Source organism: Mus musculus, chromosome 7 (assembly GCF_000001635.26).
Source record: "Mus musculus strain C57BL/6J chromosome 7, GRCm38.p6 C57BL/6J".
Classification (NCBI taxonomy): domain Eukaryota; kingdom Metazoa; phylum Chordata; class Mammalia; order Rodentia; family Muridae; genus Mus; species Mus musculus.
The window spans coordinates 10,157,128-10,176,564 of record NC_000073.6 but is presented as its reverse complement, the minus strand read 5'-3'; the positions used below and the strand labels follow the sequence as shown (position 1 = coordinate 10,176,564).

At 34.2% G+C, this 19,437-nt stretch overlaps 1 protein-coding gene across 1 annotated transcript; it reads left to right on the top strand.

Annotated features, from left to right (window-relative positions):
• The first annotated feature begins 278 nt into the window (after positions 1-278).
• Vmn2r52 (vomeronasal 2, receptor 52) lies at positions 279-17,913 on the top strand. The gene is made up of 6 exons (NM_001105191.1): positions 279-475; positions 2,965-3,256; positions 5,144-5,956; positions 7,368-7,595; positions 13,552-13,675; positions 17,009-17,913. The coding sequence occupies exons 1-6, from the start codon at positions 279-281 to the stop codon at positions 17,911-17,913; spliced, it is 2,559 nt and encodes an 852-aa protein (NP_001098661.1).
• The last annotated feature ends 1,524 nt before the right edge of the window (positions 17,914-19,437 follow it).

The following is a 19,437-nucleotide window of genomic DNA, read 5'->3' as shown; positions in this document are numbered from 1 at the left end:
AAAAACATGAGTGATATTATGGAGCCCAAGAATATATTATTCTATGTATTTACATATCTATGTTATTACATGGGCTGTGGACACCAATTGCAGAACCCCAGGGTAGACAGTGTTTAAGAATTCCTCCAGGGCTCAGGAGCAATCTGAAAATAATATGAATCATAACTATGGAACAAACACCTCCTTTGACTACAGAAATAAATGAAGGCAGAAATTTGATGTGCTGATATGCATGGCACTTCACAATCCACACTGACCAGGTTTAAGGCAGGACAAATATGTTCATTTTAGTCCGAGTCTTCTTTCTCCTCAATGTTGAACTTCTCATGGCCAATTACATTGATTCCACATGCTTTTGGAGACTAAACCTGAATGAAGTCAATGGTAAAGATTTGGATCAAACTTGTTCTTTCATCCTTGGAGCAGTTCAGATGCCTATGGAAAAATATAATTTCAAGGAGACTCTTAATGTCTCGTAAGTGCATTTGTATTTTCCATGTAAATGATAACTTGAACATTTCTTGAGGGCTCTGAGGATAAAGATTAGGCAAATGCTTGAGTCTTTTGTACTGTTGCTAAGTATGAACACTAAGAAACAACATTATTTCTCTTACAGAATAAATCATAGTTTCTCCTTTTAAGTAATCCAATGAAGGTTTTGGTATTCTTTAAGTCAGGTAGACTCTGACTTAAATACTGGAAGCTGAGGAATAAAGGACTATCTACATTGATTCTTCACATAAAGCCCTCCTATTAACAGTTTTCACTGCACTGTAGACAGTGATGACTTGTTAAAAATGATTCTGTAATATTTCATTGTGTTTTACTCTGAGAATATGCAAAATTATGGTAATAAATACTGTTGACAGTCTTTCCATCAGTTTTGCTGCTCCCCGAGCATATTTGGGTTACAGTAATTTTCATGGAACATAGAGTTGTCAAGAACTTTACATATATACAAACTTACTCTCTCAAATTCATTACATGTGGTCACTTCTTGTCTTCTGAAGCTTCATCAAGTTTGAAAAGAGAAGAGATTTACACTCAGAAATTCACATTTCATATGAATGCCTGGATGGACATTTTTGTGCTTTAAAAGATGAAATTCAAAGCACTGTGGCTTTGTACTTCCCACTGTTCATGTACAATCACTGACTTTTATATTTATTAATTTCAGTTCTGCACTCTCTCTTTAGAGTAAAAAATATTGAAACATATGGAATCCAATGATATGTTTACATTCCTTGAATAGTGAGGATGTCAATATCAATGAAGGCTAATTATATCCCATGTCACTGCATTGGGTTAATTCTGTGGTGTGGGTTAGTTGCAACACTTGAGAACACTGTTACAGGAGTTATTTATTAGCATTATCTCAATATTTAAGAAACATGTTGTCTTTTTTCATGTCTTAGTTCATTAATATCTGATCCATTTATATCTTTTGGGTCTTTATTAAACATAGGTGCACCTGTTACAATGTGCACATTGATACCAATGTGATATTAATACCCATTTTTGTGGATTGCTGATAGTTCTTTTTAAATACAAAAGTTTAGAATACTAGGTTACACAGATACTTTATGTAACTGGTGCTTCCTAAAGTTAACTTGTAGGAAGTAGTTTAAGCATTGCAGAAGATATATTCTCAAATTTCTTTTGGATATTGGAAATTTTTAATTGATTTTTTTTGTGTGTGTTAATAAAGAATATTCTAAAGTGGCATTTTTTATAGAATATAGAATGAAAACACCACAGGGGTACAATTTTTGGTGAAAACCTCATTGCATTTACTTAAATTTAATCATTAAATATATAGGTATATGTTTAATGTTCATTGATAAGATTATATGAAATGACAAGGATGAGACATGAGATACTATACTTTACATAAACGTAACTACAAACACAATCACAATATGTTATTATTCCATTACCAATGTCCTGTGGCACACTTTTAACAAAAAAAGAAAATATTCTATAAAATTTACCCCAAAATGTCTTCTATTTTATAAGCATATAATATTGGCACATAAAATATCACAGAAGTTTCCTTACTTTCTTAGTTCTCAGTTGGATGCTAGTGTTGTTGTAACTGGAAAGGTTATCAAGAATGTTTCCTAGAAATTCAGTTATAATGATAAGAGTATCCAGAGTGACTATATCACATTCCTTTGTAACTAGAAAGTCGGTGAATGTGTATACTTTCACAATTGAACTGAGGATAGGCTACTGCAAAGTATCTTATAAAACACTTGGAAGTATTGCCCTACTATGACCTAAACAAACCTTGTTCATATACATACAAACATATGCATAGGCATGTATCATTTACAAAATGCATGTTTGATGTTTGAATTCATTAAAATAAATATTTAGAAGAGATTTTCTTTCAGCAAAATGAAAGAAAAATAAGAAAATGAGGATAGATATGAGGGGAAATGCTAAGAAAATTGGCCACTAATTATAAGTGATTGTTAGTATAGAAACCAAAGTTTTCTGCAGAAAGACTATTATGCACTGATAAGTCAAATTTTCACTACCTTAAATAATTAAGTTAATTTCACAAAAATATTATGAACTCAATGAGTCTCATAGCACATGTATTCCTATATTGCTCAATAATTTCAAAATGAAGACATATTCTGAATTACAGTTTTGTCAATATATGTGGTTTTCCATTTTTTTAAACTTCTGATAAAGCACTGAAAAGCAGAGATAGGAATGTTCTCTGTGGATGAGGTCAATGCCATATCTTATTTATGGGAGAAATACTGCCATGAAAATGTAAAGTGTTTACTCTTTTTCCAGGTTCCCAATTCAATTCTATCTCACAACAAAAGCCATTTGTTTCCATCTTTAGAGGACAAAGCCAGAAACATCCAGTACAGTATAGTGCTTCTATTGAGTACAAATGATTGTGTATTTACATTTGTCCTTAATAATCGCTGTACTCTTTTACAGGAAAACAAATAAAAACCACAAATATGCTTTGGCATTGGCGTTTTCGATGGATGAAATCAACAGAAATCCTGATCTTTTACCAAATATGTCTTTGATTATAAAATATAATTTGGGCCATTGTGATGGGAAAACTATGACAAATACAGCTGATTTTCTTGATCGGAAAAAATATAAGCGTATTCCTAATTATTTCTGTAATGAAGAGACTAAGTGTTCATTTCTGCTTACAGGACCCGATATGACCACATCTTTATATTTTCAAATGTTCCTGGACATTTTCTTATCTCCACATGTGAGTTATCATAGGCCAGGAATTCTTAACATCATGTCTCTTTGGAGGACTTTGACAGATGTTAAGAAAGTTAATGGATGAGATTAGACTTATGCTTAGGTCAATCTATGCAATTCCAGTGTACTTACTATTTAGAGGAATGATTGACTTTCTGCTATGTGCCACCTCCAGAAGCTGACAGATTCCAGAAAGAAGGAATAGAGGAGAAAATGAAGAATTGAGTCTGACAGGGTGTTATAGAGAATGTTGCAGCCTTGACTGACTGGCAGTCAGAGTATTTCTTTATAAAAATCTCATTAATCAGAGAAAGATTCATGTTGTTCCAAAACATAAAACGTATTATTTCTGTCCCATATGTGTTATCTTCATTTTATTCATAAGTTTAGATTATCATTGGTAAATAGTACAATAACAGAGTTATGGTGGTGTTATAAGTTCAGTCATCAATAATAAATTGTGATGGGACAGAATTATATTTTACAAAAATTTCCTCTATAAACCAACTTTTAAGTATCTGGAGTATTTTTGCGCACAGATATGACAGACCATTCTTAGTCTGGCCACTTTTGACATTTCAGTGACACTGGAGTGGATGAAAACCTCCAATCCAGTCTGTGAATTTAGCCATTTTTACTACCAGTGATTATATAACTAACCATAAAGGGTCATAATGCCAATTTTCATTAGACACTATGGCAAATATTTCAGCAACATACTGCTTTAATTTTTATAAATCATTTTGGGGGTGGGGTTTAGACAGGGTTTCTCTGTTATAGCCCTGGCTATACAGGAACTCACTTTGTAGACCAGGCTGGCCTCAAACCCAGAAATCTGCCTACCTCTGTCTCACAAGTGCTGGGAATAAAGGCGTGCGCAACCACACCCAGCTTATAAGTCATTTTTAAATAGTATAGAGGTTATGTCATTACCTCTTTGGAACTTATTGCTATGTCTTATCTTGTTTTTCTTTTGTTTCTTCATCATAAGATACAAGAGTAGACCTTCACAATTGAACTTTTATAGGAAGGAGGGGTTATGGGTTTCCAATACCTCATTCTTTCATATTTTTCCACATTATTATTTTTCTATTATTACAAGGCACTTGTATGGAGGAGATAACTCCGTCCAATCTAACATTGTTTCTGTATGTTTTCCTCAAGAGATACAACTTATGAGTCCTAGATATTTTGACACATAATTACCTGTGTATTTAGTAGGATGAAAGTTGTTTGTTTGTTTGTTTGTTTCTTTCTTTCTTTCTTTCTTCCTTCCTTTCTTTCTTTCTTTAATCTGATCTGCTATTAAAACTTTTACAAAGTACATTTTTAAATGTACTTTCTTCAGATTATCTGTTTCATGAGGAGGCACAGATGCAGATATTCCCAGAGTATTTTGGAGACTCGTCTTAAAATGGAGATCTCTGGCACTATTTTTGTGTTACAAACTCTAGTGTAGAAGGAATACCTTCAAGTAGGGCAAGTAATTTTTCTCTAAAAGGCAAAGCAGTATTTTGCATAGGAATTTTCTGTCAAATCTTAGAAGAAGTATTTCTGGATTAAGGAATAAATGCCTTTTTAAAATGTATTAGGTAAATGTCCCCAAATTGTAAATATATTAAAATCCCTCTAAACCTTGAGAACACAGATATCAAGACTAAAACTGAAAGACAAAATGGCAGTTATTATAACATGAAGATACATTTTGTTGCATGATTGTTAAGGAGCTAAGCTTTCAGTTACTATTAGAAATAGATGTGACAGGATTGAACATTTGCTCATTTGAATCAGAGATGAGAGAAAAAGTCACAGGTAATCAACTCTTTGAAGGTAAATATGATTACTGGTTTTATTGGGTGCACTATACCTCATGCTGCTTTTTGTGTTGTAGTTCCTTCAACTTACATACGGACCTTACAGTTCCATCATCAATGATATTGAACAATATCCCTATGTCTATCAGATGGCCCCAAAGGACACATCTCTAGCATTGGCAATGGTCTACTTCATACTTTATTTCCACTGGAACTGGGTCGGCCTTATCATCTCAGATGATGATGAAGGTTATCAGTTTCTGTCACAGTTGAAAAAAGAGAGCAAAGGCAAGGAAATTTGCTTTGCCTTTGTGAAAATGATAGGAATCTCTCACATTTTCACATATGCCTCAACTGAAATGGACTACAACCAAATTATGATGTCATCCACAAATGTTATTATTATTTATGGGGAAACAAGCAATTTTATTGAATTGAACTTCAGAATATGGGAATCTACAGTTATACAGAGAATATGGGTCACCACAGTACAACTGAATTTCCCTACCAGTAAGAAAGACTTAACTCATGGCCCATTCTATGGGACTTTTACTTTTCTACCCCACCATGGTGAGATTTCTGGCTATAAAAATTTCCTACAAACATTGTTCCATCTCAAAAGCACAGATGCATTTCTAGTAATGCCAGAGTGGAAATATTTTAACTGTGAAGACTCAGCATGTAACTGTAAAATACTGATGAATTATTCAGCAAATTCTTCATTGGATTGGCTAATGGGACAGAAGTTTGAGATAACTTTTAGTGATGATAGCCAAAACATATACAATGCTGTCTATGCCATGGCCCATGCACTCCATGAGACAAATCTTCAACAGGTTGATAATCAGGCAATAGATAATGGAAAAGTAGCCAGTTCTCACTGCTTGAAGGTAGAGTTTATTTTATTGGATGGTGTTTGGTGTCTTCAATAGCATAGCTGTTTAGTGTCTCTCAGATGTCTAGAATTAAAGAAATAGGAAATATTTTGAAAAATAGATAAGTTTAAGACAATTTTTCCTAAAGAAAAAAAAAAACCTAGTGATTCTTATAAATGTGATTGGTAAAAGAAATCACAGATTATCGATGAAAATTTCGGGGTTTTATATAAAGCACTCAGATGTCAGCTCAACCCTTCCAATATTGGATATTAACACTCTTCCCCATGATTTTTCTCCATGATGAAAAGATAACTTTTATTTATATTTGTCAATGGTTTCCATTACTTTCTCCAATGAATATGCTCTTAGTATCTTACTTCATTTTCTGAGAGTAACTAAACATGAAATAGTGTTGGTACTCAGTTCTGTATATATGAATGTGTTTATATGTGTGAATATATAATTTCACTGTGTAGATATCCATGTTTTACTCTGTCTGTCTATCCGTGTTTATATTTGTGTTGCTTTGAACATACAGGATTATTTCTTTGTATGACTGTGTAAGAGAGCTACAATTTTTCTATATATGATTTCCTTGTTATGTGTGTTTATATATGTGTGTGTATTTTTCTGTGTGTTTTTGTCAGAGTATGTGTCTTAGTGTACACTTGTATTTATTTTGTGAGTGTTTGTATGTGTTTTTACGTATTTGTGTCTGCTTTACTGTTTATGTGTCTGACAATTTCTTTGTGCTTGGCTTGGCCTTTGCCTATCGTTTTGTTATTAGTTGTGAACATAAATTTCCCTGTGTGTTATTATCATTCTGGGCTGGTGCTTATGTGTTTATAACTCTCCCCATGTGTTTCCCCTCTTTCTCTCTCTCTTTTTCTCACTATTATCCTCTCTCCCTTTATCTCTATTTCTCTCTCTGATTGTCTGTGTATCAGTGTAATTTCATAGCTGTTTTTCTAGTTGAATGTATATATGTCTTTTATGTGACTGAATGTTTACATATATATGTGAACACGTATTTATATTTATGTGTAATTAAGTATAGGGCTGTATTACATGGGTGACTTGGGAAAGACCTGGACCTCTCTCTGCATTAGTGTGTCTGTGTGTATGTGTATATTTCTGTATGCATTGCATACATGCATTTGGTTCTGCATTTTAATCTCTTTGTCTTTGGTAGTGTTCACTGAGAGAACTGAAATTCTTGGAATATCATAATTTCATTTATCCAATATAGTTTGTTGAGATCTCTCTCTCTCTCTCTCTCTCTCTTTATATATGCATATATATATATATATATATATATATATATATATATATATATATATAGTTACCTATACTATGGAATCAGAATACATTTTATAACTTGAAGGAATTGTATATACAATATAGTGCAATGCTTATATTTTAGGTAAACTCCTTTCTGAGAAAGACCCACTTTACTAATCCTCTTGGGGACAAAGTAATTATGAAACAGAGAGTGATACTGCAGGAAGACTATGACATTTTTCACTTTTGGAATCTCTCAAAACACCTTGGGATTAAGGTGAAGTTAGGAAAGTTCAGCCCATATTTTCCACATGGTGAACACTTTCAATTACATTTAGACATGTTTGAGTTGGCTACAGGAAGTAGAAAGGTGAGTGTGTACTAACTTACTGATTTACAATACACAGCAGTAAACACTGCCAAGTGGATGCACAGAAACATGTTGAAATAAAAATTTTGTAACATCAGGAACCAATTTCTAGGTTCCTATATTATGTTTATTTTGACACTTTCCTCAATTTTTGAAGATTCAAACACGCATAAAATATACCTATGTCACATCAGAACCATTTTCTGAAATTTAAAGAATACAAAACTGTTCTTCACCACTGTTTGATTTTCTTTCCTGTAAATTAACCAAAATATTTTTCACTTTGTTGCTGTTATTACACAGTAATCTACTCCCTTATCTTAAACCTCTGTAACAGGTGTTGATAAGAGAGAGACCAATGTTACAGTTAGGAAACACTAGGAGTCATAATTGCTAACCCTAATCATTTTACCCAAAAATGTTTTCCCACAAAACAAAAGGATACTTACCGTGTTCATTAATGAACACAATTACAAAAATTCATATTCACAACAACATGACATTTTAATAAATGGAAGAACCCCTTCACATTTTTAATTAAGATGAACAGAATTTCAAAGGAACATATAGACTGCACTAAAACATCAGGCAAAGAAATAGCTATTACCACACCTCAAATACAGCAAAAACAGGAACCAGGTAAAAGCAACAAATAATTTTAAGTTATAATTGTACACTCGTGTTAAAATTCTCTAAATGAAATCAAAGACAACAACACTGCTTTATTTTTGAAGACATTCTTTAGTTGCCTGCAGAGGGTGGGGAGACGTGTTCAAATATAAGAGAACATTTCTTTATTTACAAAAATGAGGAAAACTATAATGTTTAATAAGAGGGAAAAAAGACATTTGAGAACAATAAAAATTTGAGAAAATTTGAGATGGATATTTATAGAATAATTCTTGAAAAAAACACCTAACCATCCGAAAAGAGAAAAAAACCAGAACACACAGGAGAAAGTTCATTGTCTGAGAACAGTGAGACTTTTTTTTAATTGAGATTTCTTTTTTATTTATTGAAAATAGTATGTTGCTCTCACACAACATATCCTACCTACAGTTCCCTTTCCTTGTACTGAGATATGACCAATTCTCAGTTTTACGTGCAATACATCATAGTTAATACTTTTATTTCCCTCCCAACAGCCTTTTCCATCAGACACATTTTCTGTTCCTCATTAGGAAATAACAGGATTCTGTGGGAGAATAATAAAGTAAAATAAGATTAAACAAAAATTAAGACATCATAATAGGAGAAAAATTTTCATAACACATTATGGTAAATAGACATATGAAACTGAGCTGCGAGAAAGGACCAGGAAATCCTACTTCATATCTTATATATTAAATAGTAGTGATTGAAGCACGAGGTAGTGATAGACAATTGAGTGATAGTTATCCACTTTTTATTACCAAGAATACTTTATTTTTGAAACTATAGTTGAAACTGTGAATTCTATATTCAGAACATCTGGAATTATTGATGCCAAATATTTATTCCACATGTGCATGTGAATAAGTATAAGAAGCCCCTATAAACTATTCATGTTGAACTGCAAAAGAATTCGTTGAACACAATGATGTAATGTCAATGGGAATTCTACATAAAAACCCTGAAATAGACTGCCCATTTCAACTCCAGCCCAAACAAAAGAATCTTGTAATCAAATACTACTGGTGTCTTTTTGATCACTGATTAACCATAACCTATTTCCCAAATGCAAAGGACAGTGGGCAAATTTTTGTGACCCAGAAATGCCCTATTGCCCTAGGTGGAAATTAATCTTATATAAACCTCAGGCCTTGGGAGCATAAGTGTGAAAATAAAATCACACTGAAATGTGTGCCCAAATTAGGCCAACTCATTCCTTCATCTTGACTATTCCATCTATTATGGACAGGATTTCTTGAGGTTTCTGGGATGAGACCAATTCTCAGTTTTGGTTGCAATCTAATCAGAGTTAATACTCCTCCACAACTACTGATACTCCTGGATTGCTCTTTTTTTTTTTTCCTACACTGGATTTTGTCAACACTCTATTTATTCAGCCAGAAAACTATTAGTTTTTTGGAGTTGTGCTGCTTATAATATATTTAAGGAAGCAATACTTCACCAGAAGTGATAGTTACCCCTCATACATGTCCATGAGGCACACTACATGGACATATAAAACATCATTTATCACAATGTACTTTAATTTTTATATGAAGAAACATTAAGTAAATAGCAAGATTATATATGTAGAAATTTATTATTTTTACCTTTATGCCTTGAATAGGGCCTGATGTGTAGTAGGGCATTTATGGAAAACATCTGCAACCATATTCCTAATATTCAACTGGTATACTTCTTAATGGAGGTAGAACAACAACAACAACAACAACAACAACAAACCAGTATTTATTATCAGTGTTCATGTTCGATCTGTATATCCTACCTCTTATTTCTCACATTTTAAGGGTCAGTGCATAACCTACTCTAGGTAATGTAGTAATTGAGAATTATCTTTTGACATACATTTTTTCTCCAGGCATTCAGAGCTTTCCATCTGAGCTTTTACTGCCTGAGGTTTTTATCAGGTTTTTATCAGGTTATCTTAAGCAGTGCTTTATGCTTGGATTTTCCTTCCCTATCGAACTTTTCCCCTTCCAGGTCCTATTTTATTAGAGTTGTTCTCTAAGAAAAGGTGATCTTGAAGATTTTTGTTTTGTTTTTTTGTTTTTTTTTTTTTTTGGTTTTTTTTTTTTAGTTCTGTTACAAACTTCTACCTTAATTGTGAGCAAATGAACACATTAATTCATGTTTAAAAGGGACAGTTGTAAAAATTAGTATTTTAGACCTCTATTCATGATGTAAAATTAGGGTAACAATTTCAACAAGCATGGCAGTGATCTGAGTATCCTACTATAAAGGAATATGCTTATAAGTAGTATAAGCTGATTATCGTTTGGCTCTTAAAAAAATTAAAGCCTTTAGCTTAATACAAGTAAGACACATGCAGTCTTACTACTAAACCGGCCCTTGTATTACTGTTGTCTATTACTTTTGTAGGGTAGAATATTGAACCCACTGTGTGTTTAGCTAGCACCTATACATGAGATATACTCCCATTTTTATTGTGATTTTTGTATTTGTTCCTTTTTTCAATATTTTAAAATTGGATATTTTAATTTTTGCATTTCAAATGTTATCCTCTTTCCCTGTTTCTTCTCTGTAAACCCACTATATCATGCCCCCTACCCTGCTTCTCTGATGGTGCTCCTCTAAGCACCTAACAACTCCAGCCTCACCATCCAAGCTTTCCTTTACACTGAGACATCAAGGCTTCACAGGACAAAGGGCCTCTCCTCACATTAATGCCAGATATGGCCACTTTAATTCCTTCAGTCCTTCCCTAACACCTTCATTGGAGTCCCTGTGTTCAGTCCAATGGTTGAATGTGAGTATCCACATCTTTATTGTTCAGGATCTGAAAGAACCTCTAAGGATCCTGTCAGAAAACATGTCTTCGCATCAACAATTGTGTCTGGCTTTGCTGTCTGAATGTGGGATTCATCTCCAGTTGGGGAAGTCTTTGTGTGGCCTTTCCTTCAGTCTCTGGTCCACTCTTTGTCCATGTATTTCCTTTAGACAAGAGCAATTCTGGGTTAAAACTTTTGAGATGGGTAGGCCACATCACTCAACTGGAAGGCCGTGTCTAATCTCTGGATATGGTCTCAAAAGGTTCTCTCTCCCTATTCTGGGGTATTTCGGCTAATGTCATCCCTATGGGGCCCTGGGAGGCTCTTGTTTTCCTGGCATCTGGGACTACCTGGTTATTACACACAGTTTACCATCACCATTTTCTACACACCTCTGTTCAATTGCCAGACCCTCCGTACATCTTTTCCATCTTCTCACATACTGGAATCTTCCATTATTTTTCCACTCACCATCTTCTCTTCCTCCCAGGGAGAATTTATTCCAGGGATTCAAATGTAGTTCAATATATGAAGATCCATTAAATGTAATACACCCAAAATATAGAATTAAATTATTTTCCAAAAACATTCAGAAACAGCTTTTAATCAAGTCCAACATTCCTTCAGAGAAAAAGAAACAAAACAAGTCATAGAACAGAGGGAACATATATTGGTATTAGAACATTTTCTTTCACAAACCGATTGATAGTGCTATAATACCTGCAGAGGAAAAATATTATCCATGAAACTCAGAAATATTATCAGGTAGTTTTTGTGGTTCATGTTTTTATCCAAGCATGTTAGAGGCAGATATCTGAAAATCTCTATCTGTTTCTTGTCATTCTGCCCTATGTTGTGAGCACAAACCCTTCATTTGTGATAAGGAGATAATACCTTAAATAAATTAACATAAAGTATAAAAGTATGCCACATTTTTAAATCTAACTCAAAATATTCTTTAAAATTTTACAAAGGGTAAACAAAAATTTAAAGAAAATGTTGGGGAAAACAGGAGATACTCATCCTCACTGGGAGTATTAATTTACCAGTACTTCATGACAAGACCATTTTTCTTTTTCTTTCTTTCTTTTTTTTCCTTATTCCTAAATTCTACATTTTAATTTTTTAATTAGATAATTTTTTCATTTACATTTAAAATGCTATCCCCATAGCCCCCATAACCTCCCCCTGTCCTGCTCCCTAACCCATCCACTCCTGCTTCATGGCCATAGCATTCCCCTCTGCTAGGGCATATGATCTTCGCAATACCAAAGGCCTCTCCTCCCATTGATGGCTGAGTAAGCCATCCTCTGCAACATATGCAACTAGACACAGCTCTGGGGAGTACTGGTTAGTTCATATTGTTGTTCCTCCTATAGGGTTGCAGACCCCTTTATCTCCTTGAGTACTTTCTCTAGCTCCTTCATTAGGGGTCCTGTGTTCCATCCAATAGCTGACTGTGAGCATCTACTTCTGTGTTTGCCAGGCATTGGCATAGACTCACAATATCAAAAACACAGGAAGAATTTCTCAAATCTTCAATCAACTTTAAACAATCTAATTTTTGTTCATTTTTTTCCAGTTTTTGCTGCCAGTGTAGAGCATTTTGACTTCATGTAACACTCTATATTTAAGGTCACTACACATAGATTTATCATTTTCAACAATATTTAAGCAGTGTCTGCATGTTCCGCTGTTTTTAATAAACAGTCTTTCATGCTTTGCAATGCTTATTCATTCAAGGTTATATTTGTTATCTGTAATTTAAGGACATATTTTTTCCTGTTTCAAGTGTCTTTCAATACTAACTTGCTTTTCTGTTGCTTTAATTAAACTTTGATAATAAGTAAAGTAAGTAAGAAGGAAAGATTTGACATATGGGTTATGTACACTCATGAAAAGACAAGTGTGGATATTGGGAGACTGGCATTAAAACATAGATATAAAGAACTGATAGGGTGTTTCCAGGAGAGATGTAACCCAGAAAAGTAGATAACATTTGAAATGCAAATAAAGAAAATATCCAAATTAAAAAAAAAAGACGGAAAAAAAAAAAGAACACTACTTACTGGCTCTGCTGCTCATAGTGAGACTGGCACACCTATATCAATTACTAATTAAGAAAATGCTTCAAACTCATGAGGAAAGGCTAGTGTTGGGTGAGAAAATATCTCAATTAAATTTCCTTATGTCTGTTTACAATACTTAGTGCCAAATTGAAAATAAAAAAGTAAAAACATCAGGTTGCAATCTCTGTAGTTTTTGCACAAAGATCACTAGCAGCTCTTTTTCCTGAATTACTAGACATTCACAAATTATCCAACATTTCTTCAATGCCTTCCCAATATTCACAACTGGCCATTAAACAATGAACAATATAAAATGTCTACCAGTTGGTATACATAAAATAAGCTTATTAAATTTTTAAGGGCTTATATAAAACATAAAAGAATATCTAAAACTCATTATCAGTATGTGTCTAATTTTCTTCTCAGATGCCATCCTCTGTGTGCAGTGCAGATTGTGGTCCTGGATTCAGAAGATCTTGGAAGGAGAGAGTGGAAGCCTGCTGTTTCACTTGCAGCCTCTGCCCTGAAAATGAAATTTCTAATGATACAAGTAAGTGTTTTCTGCTCTGATAAATCTTACAAATATATATATTTGCACCACACTGGAATGATGAAGTCAACTAAAAGGCAACTGCTAATATTTACTAGATGTAGGCATAAAAATCAGTAAAAAAAAAATCCTACCCCAAATCAACAAATACATTAAAAACCAAACGCATATACTTTTTGCCTTAGCCCACATACTCACTCATTGAAAATTCATGGCAGATTACATTTTACACACACAAAACAAAATACTTTAAAAAATAAAACTCAATTTTAGTGAATATCCCCAGAAGACTTTCCCAATAATTAATCTACTGTAAAACTACATGTACAATATATTTTTGTCACAATTTTAAAAAATAATTAATTTAGTCATATTTCCTGAGTATGTCTGTCCTACATATGATTATGCACACCATGTACATATTAAAGCCCATGAAGAAGCAATTATAATATAATAATCTACTGGAATGGGTCATGAAACTGATGGATACAAAATACATGTTTTCTGTAAAATTAATATAGAATACAAAAGTATTTGCAAATTTATGAGAAGCTGCTCAGTATGTAATAGTCAGAGGGCCATGTTAAAAGCAAAATGTGATATGAATCCAGGAAGTATGGGACAAGAGTTGACCAATAATGTTAAATATATGATAAGACTCATGTTCAGTATATTAGATAACACATCAATTACTATAAAAATTATTTAGGGTTGACAAAATGCTAAAGTTTATAGTTAGCTTTTCTATTATTTTGCCTTTCATTCAATGAAATGAATTAAATTTCTTAGAAGAACTATTATGCTGCCGCAGACCTTCTTGGTCCAATATCTGTAGTACAGGTCTCTGGTACTGTTGGACAAGGAGTTGGCGAAATGAATGACAGACAGATCAACACCATAGGTTGTGTAGAATCTGAATGTATTGTCAAGTTGAGCATCGAAGTTTTTATACAGAATAACAAGAAACCAGGCAAGATACATCCACTGAGTTACAGTGACACAAAACATAAGGAATGTATACACCAAAAGAAGGTGGGGACCAGGCAGATGACACTAAGAATGGAGCCAGGTGTAATGTTAGTCTATTGTTAAACCCACCACCAGAGGTACTTAGCAAATGCCTGATTATGCTGTTTCTTTGGGCCTAGTGAAGAAACCTGTCTCAGGGGGATTCCCTAACTCTTTCATGGTAAATCTACCTATTCACTAGGCCACTGTGTATTCCCTTGTTTGGGTAAGACTGGATACTGTCCCAAGTAAACTCTCTGCAGACCATCCCTGAGCTATACCGGCTCCGTTCTTCATAATGCCTAATTAGTTTCACCTTCTCTACTAGAAGTAATTTTGAATGTTACTGAATAGATAATCTTCTCACTGAGTTCCTACTGAATTCCAAGTTTGTCGGCTTCAAAGATTTTCCAGGATGTTGGAACACTGGCCAAGGCTTAGCTAGGTCAGAATTCAATCTTTAAATGCACTTACAATAAAATAATGCTAAAAGAGAGCTCGTGGATCCATACACCAGAGTAACACGGGGATAAGGTATTACTATACGGGTTATGAGAACACCAAGGTTCCAGGAGGTGAGTTTCCCTGAAACTCTTTGCCTTGTGAGTTCTTCCAGGCTTCTCAGCCTGTCAAGCAGACTACACTGGAGTGTGTGTAGCATTATTCCTGTGATATTGTTCAATTGATAAATCATTTGTTGCCAAGGCTTACAATCTGAGTTTATTCCCATGATGCATGTACTAGAACCAAGCAACCTACTCAGAATATGTCTTTTGAAGTCATGCATTCCAAAGTACACTATGCATGAAAATATGTTTTAATTATTTTACTGAAAATGCTTTAGATGTAAAAACAAATAAGAATTAATTTTTACATCCATGAATTCCACAAAAGTATCTATAAAATATTTTTATTATATTAATTGCTTATGTGTGTGGGATACGTAACACACATACAGCTACACAAATAATACCCGATGTCTGTACATTTACATACACTTATGAGACACCTAGCATGTGTGCTGGAATCTGAACCCAGGTTCTCTGGTAGAGAAAAGTATTCTATTTATAGCTAATACAACTTCTTAAGCTTTTAGGCAACTTATCAAATAATAGCTCTACAAAAATGCATTGTTGTAGATAAGAATTCTGAAAACCAAGGAAGTATATCAACATTCTCTGAAAAGATATTAAAATTAAGTTCAAATACACTCATAGTTGATATTGCAGCCATGACTGGAATTACAACTTAGGAATGGGATAATATTGCTTAACACAAATGATCTGGGTTACCACTCTTGCTCAAGGATTCCTCTGAATCATATAGAAATGGAGATAAGGCAAGGATAAGTGTGCTCAGCATTCCAAATGAAGAAGGAATCAAGGTAAAGGACTTCTTAGTACAAAGTATCTACAGAGGCTTCTCTGCCATCAGTTCTAATCTCAGTGAATGTCTCAAATAATAATCAGAACTTTTGTTTACTTATTGACAGATAAGGATACCTCTTCAGGCACATTTCTTAAAAGTGTTCTGCTTTTTAAACATTAATATTTTATTATCTCTCATTCTCTACCTGCTTATGACATTACAGTAATGACTTAAATTCAATAATAAAATTGTTGCATTTACAAGAACATACATATAAATATATATAAACATATATATATATATATATATGTATGTATATATATATATACATACATATAAATATATATAAACATATATATATATATGTATGTGTATATATATATATATACATATATATATATGTATATATATATGTATATATATATATATATATGTACAAACACACAGCCTACCTGTTCAATTTAGTATTGTTTCTATATAATGAGTTTAAGCTAGTGAATTCTCGAGTACATTTTACAGATCTTGTCCCAGTAGAAGTCAGAGTCTCAGTGTGTCATAGGGAATGAACTCATAAAAGTCAATGACATCAGAAAACATTGAGTGGAGGGTTTTGTATTTTTAACATAACCCAGCCACATTGTGGTTTATAATTGTATCCTTTTAAATTAAATGATCAATTTGATATCAACATAGTAGCAAAAAGGGGTTTTTGAAATCTTTGTTTCTGATAACATTAAAAATGATATATTCAACAAAGTTAAAAAGACAAAGAAATTCAATTTTCCCCTAAATATTCATGGACATTATGAATCAAAAACAATGTTGTCCAGCAATGTCCTTAAAATTATATTTCCAGCATCAGGGCAGCATTGCAAGGCTCCTGTCAACTATTTACTTGAAATTCCTTCTCAATAAATTTCTAAAGCAGCACTCACTAAACTTTTCTTTGGAAATCAGATATGGATCACTGTGTGAATTGTCCAGAATACCAGTATGCCAACACAGAACAGAACAAATGCATGCAGAAAGCTGTGATATTTCTAAGATATGAAGACCCCTTGGGGATGGCTCTTGCCTTAATGGCCTTTTGCTTCTCTGCATTCACAGCTCTGGTACTTTGGGCGTTTGTGAAGCACCATGACACTCCTATTGTGAAGGCCAATAACAGAATCCTCAGCTACCTGTTACTCATGTCACTCATGTTCTGTTTTCTGTGCACCTTTTTCTTCATTGGTCACCCTAACAGAGTCACCTGTGTCTTACAGCAAATCACATTTGGAATTGTATTCACTGTGGCTGTTTCCACAGTTTTGGCCAAAACAGTCACTGTCATTCTGGCTTTCAAATTCACAGGCCCAGGAAGAAGGTTGAGAAACATCTTGGTATCTGGGACTCCCAACTACATCATTCCCATATGTTGCCTATTTCAATGTGTTCTGTGTGCAATCTGGCTAGCAGTCTCTCCTCCATTTGTTGATATTGATGAACATTCTGAGCATGGGAACATTATTCTTGTATGTAACAAGGGCTCAGTTACTGCATTCTACTGTGTACTGGGATACTTGGCCTGCCTGGCACTTGGAAGCTTCACTGTGGCTTTCTTGGCAAGGAATCTACCTGACACATTCAATGAAGCCAAATTCCTGACCTTCAGCATGCTAGTGTTCTGTAGTGTCTGGGTTACCTTCCTCCCAGTCTACCATAGCACAAAGGGCAAGGTCATGGTTGCTGTAGAGATTTTCTCCATCCTGGCATCCAGTGCAGGGATTCTTGGATGTATCTTTGCACCCAAGATCTACATAATTTTCTTGAGACCTGAGAGAAATTCTATCAAAAAAATCAGGGAGAAATCACATTTCTGAAGAAATATTTCTAGAATTCTTTCAAATGAGAAATTGGTACATACCTACCAAATACAGTGGGTTACAGTGCATGCATCCAGTTTTAGAATCACTCTTGCTGGGTCCTGTAGTGATTTCTAGAAGTAGCATATTTACTCATCTTGCATGCATTGTGCATAAAATCTTGCACTCATTCACTTGATTCATTTTCTCTAGGAAAATTAAAATTTTAAATTATTATTACAGTTTTATTCCTCATTTTTCTATCAACTTTTACTGGAAGTTACCAGGGGCAAATCTCAATGGAAGAAAAATGAGGAATAAGTAACTTTCAGTAAAAGATGATAAGTAAGTTTTATCCATGATCTTGTACAGAAAGTGAGTTCCAGGACAGATAGCACTACACATAGAAACCATCTATCATATCTAACAATCAATTTGACAAATAAACAAACTAAAGAATCAACAAAGATGAAATCAGAGCACATTTTCTGATTTTCAATAGGAGCACACACATGAGAGATATTGCCTGTTCTCTTCAGCTGCTCTTCAAGCTATCAGACAATGGTCTAAAATGGAAATGTTCTTTTTCTGCTCTCCAATACAAAAATATTATATCCAACAATGAACTAAAGCTGAGAACCCCTGTGGTTAAATTAGGGAATAGTTGCAAGAAGCTGAAGAGAATGGTGCCCCATAGAATGATCAGAAGTCTCAACTAACATGGACAACCAGAACCTCTCAGAAACTAAGGTCCTTGACACATATGCAGCATAGACTGCCTTGTCTGACCTCATTGATAGAAGGCACACCTAACACCCCAGAATCCTGAGATTCCAGAAATTGGGAAGGTCTTGTGTTTTGGGAGGTGGTGATATCCTCTTGGAGATGGGGGAAGAGGTAAGAAATGCAGAAGAGTCAGGGGGTGTATTAGTCAGGGTTCTCTAGAGTCACAGAACTTATGGATAGTCTCTAGATAGTAAAGGAATTTATTGATGACTTACAGTCGTCAGCCCAATTCCCAACAATTGTTCACTCGCAGCTGTGAATAGAATTCCAAGGATCTAGCAGGTACTCAGTCTCACACAGCAAGCAGGTGAAGGAGCAAGAGCTAGACTCCCTTCTTCCAATGTCCTTATATTGTCTCCAGCAGAAGGTGTAGCCCAGATTAAAGATGTGTTCCACCACACCTTTAATCCCAGATGAAAGGTGTAGCCCAGATTAAAGGTGTGTTCCTTAAACTCGGAGATTCAATCTTCTGGAATCCATAGCCACTTTGGCTCATGATCTCCAAACCAAGATCCAGATAAGGATCTCCAAGCCTCCAGATAAGGGTCACTGGTGAGCCTTCCAATTCTGGATTGTAGTTCATTCCAAATATAGTCAAGTTGACAACCAGGAATAGCCACTACAGGGGGTGAATTGGGAAGAAGATAATGACTGGACTATAAAAAATTATTAAAGATAAAAAAGAAAAATTAAAATAATTGTGTAGATATGTCAAAAGTATAGATATGGAAGGAATATGTAAAACTAGTGATATTT

Bases quoted from the DNA above. Each gene is read 5' to 3' on its own strand.
- Vmn2r52 (NM_001105191.1), top strand. From the start codon at position 279: ATGTTCATTTTAGTCCGAGTCTTCTTTCTCCTCAATGTTGAACTTCTC. The intron at 7,596-13,551 runs GTGAGTGTGTAC...TTTTCTTCTCAG, and splicing joins TGGCTACAGGAAGTAGAAAG to ATGCCATCCTCTGTGTGCAG. The intron at 13,676-17,008 runs GTAAGTGTTTTC...TTTGGAAATCAG, and splicing joins TGAAATTTCTAATGATACAA to ATATGGATCACTGTGTGAAT.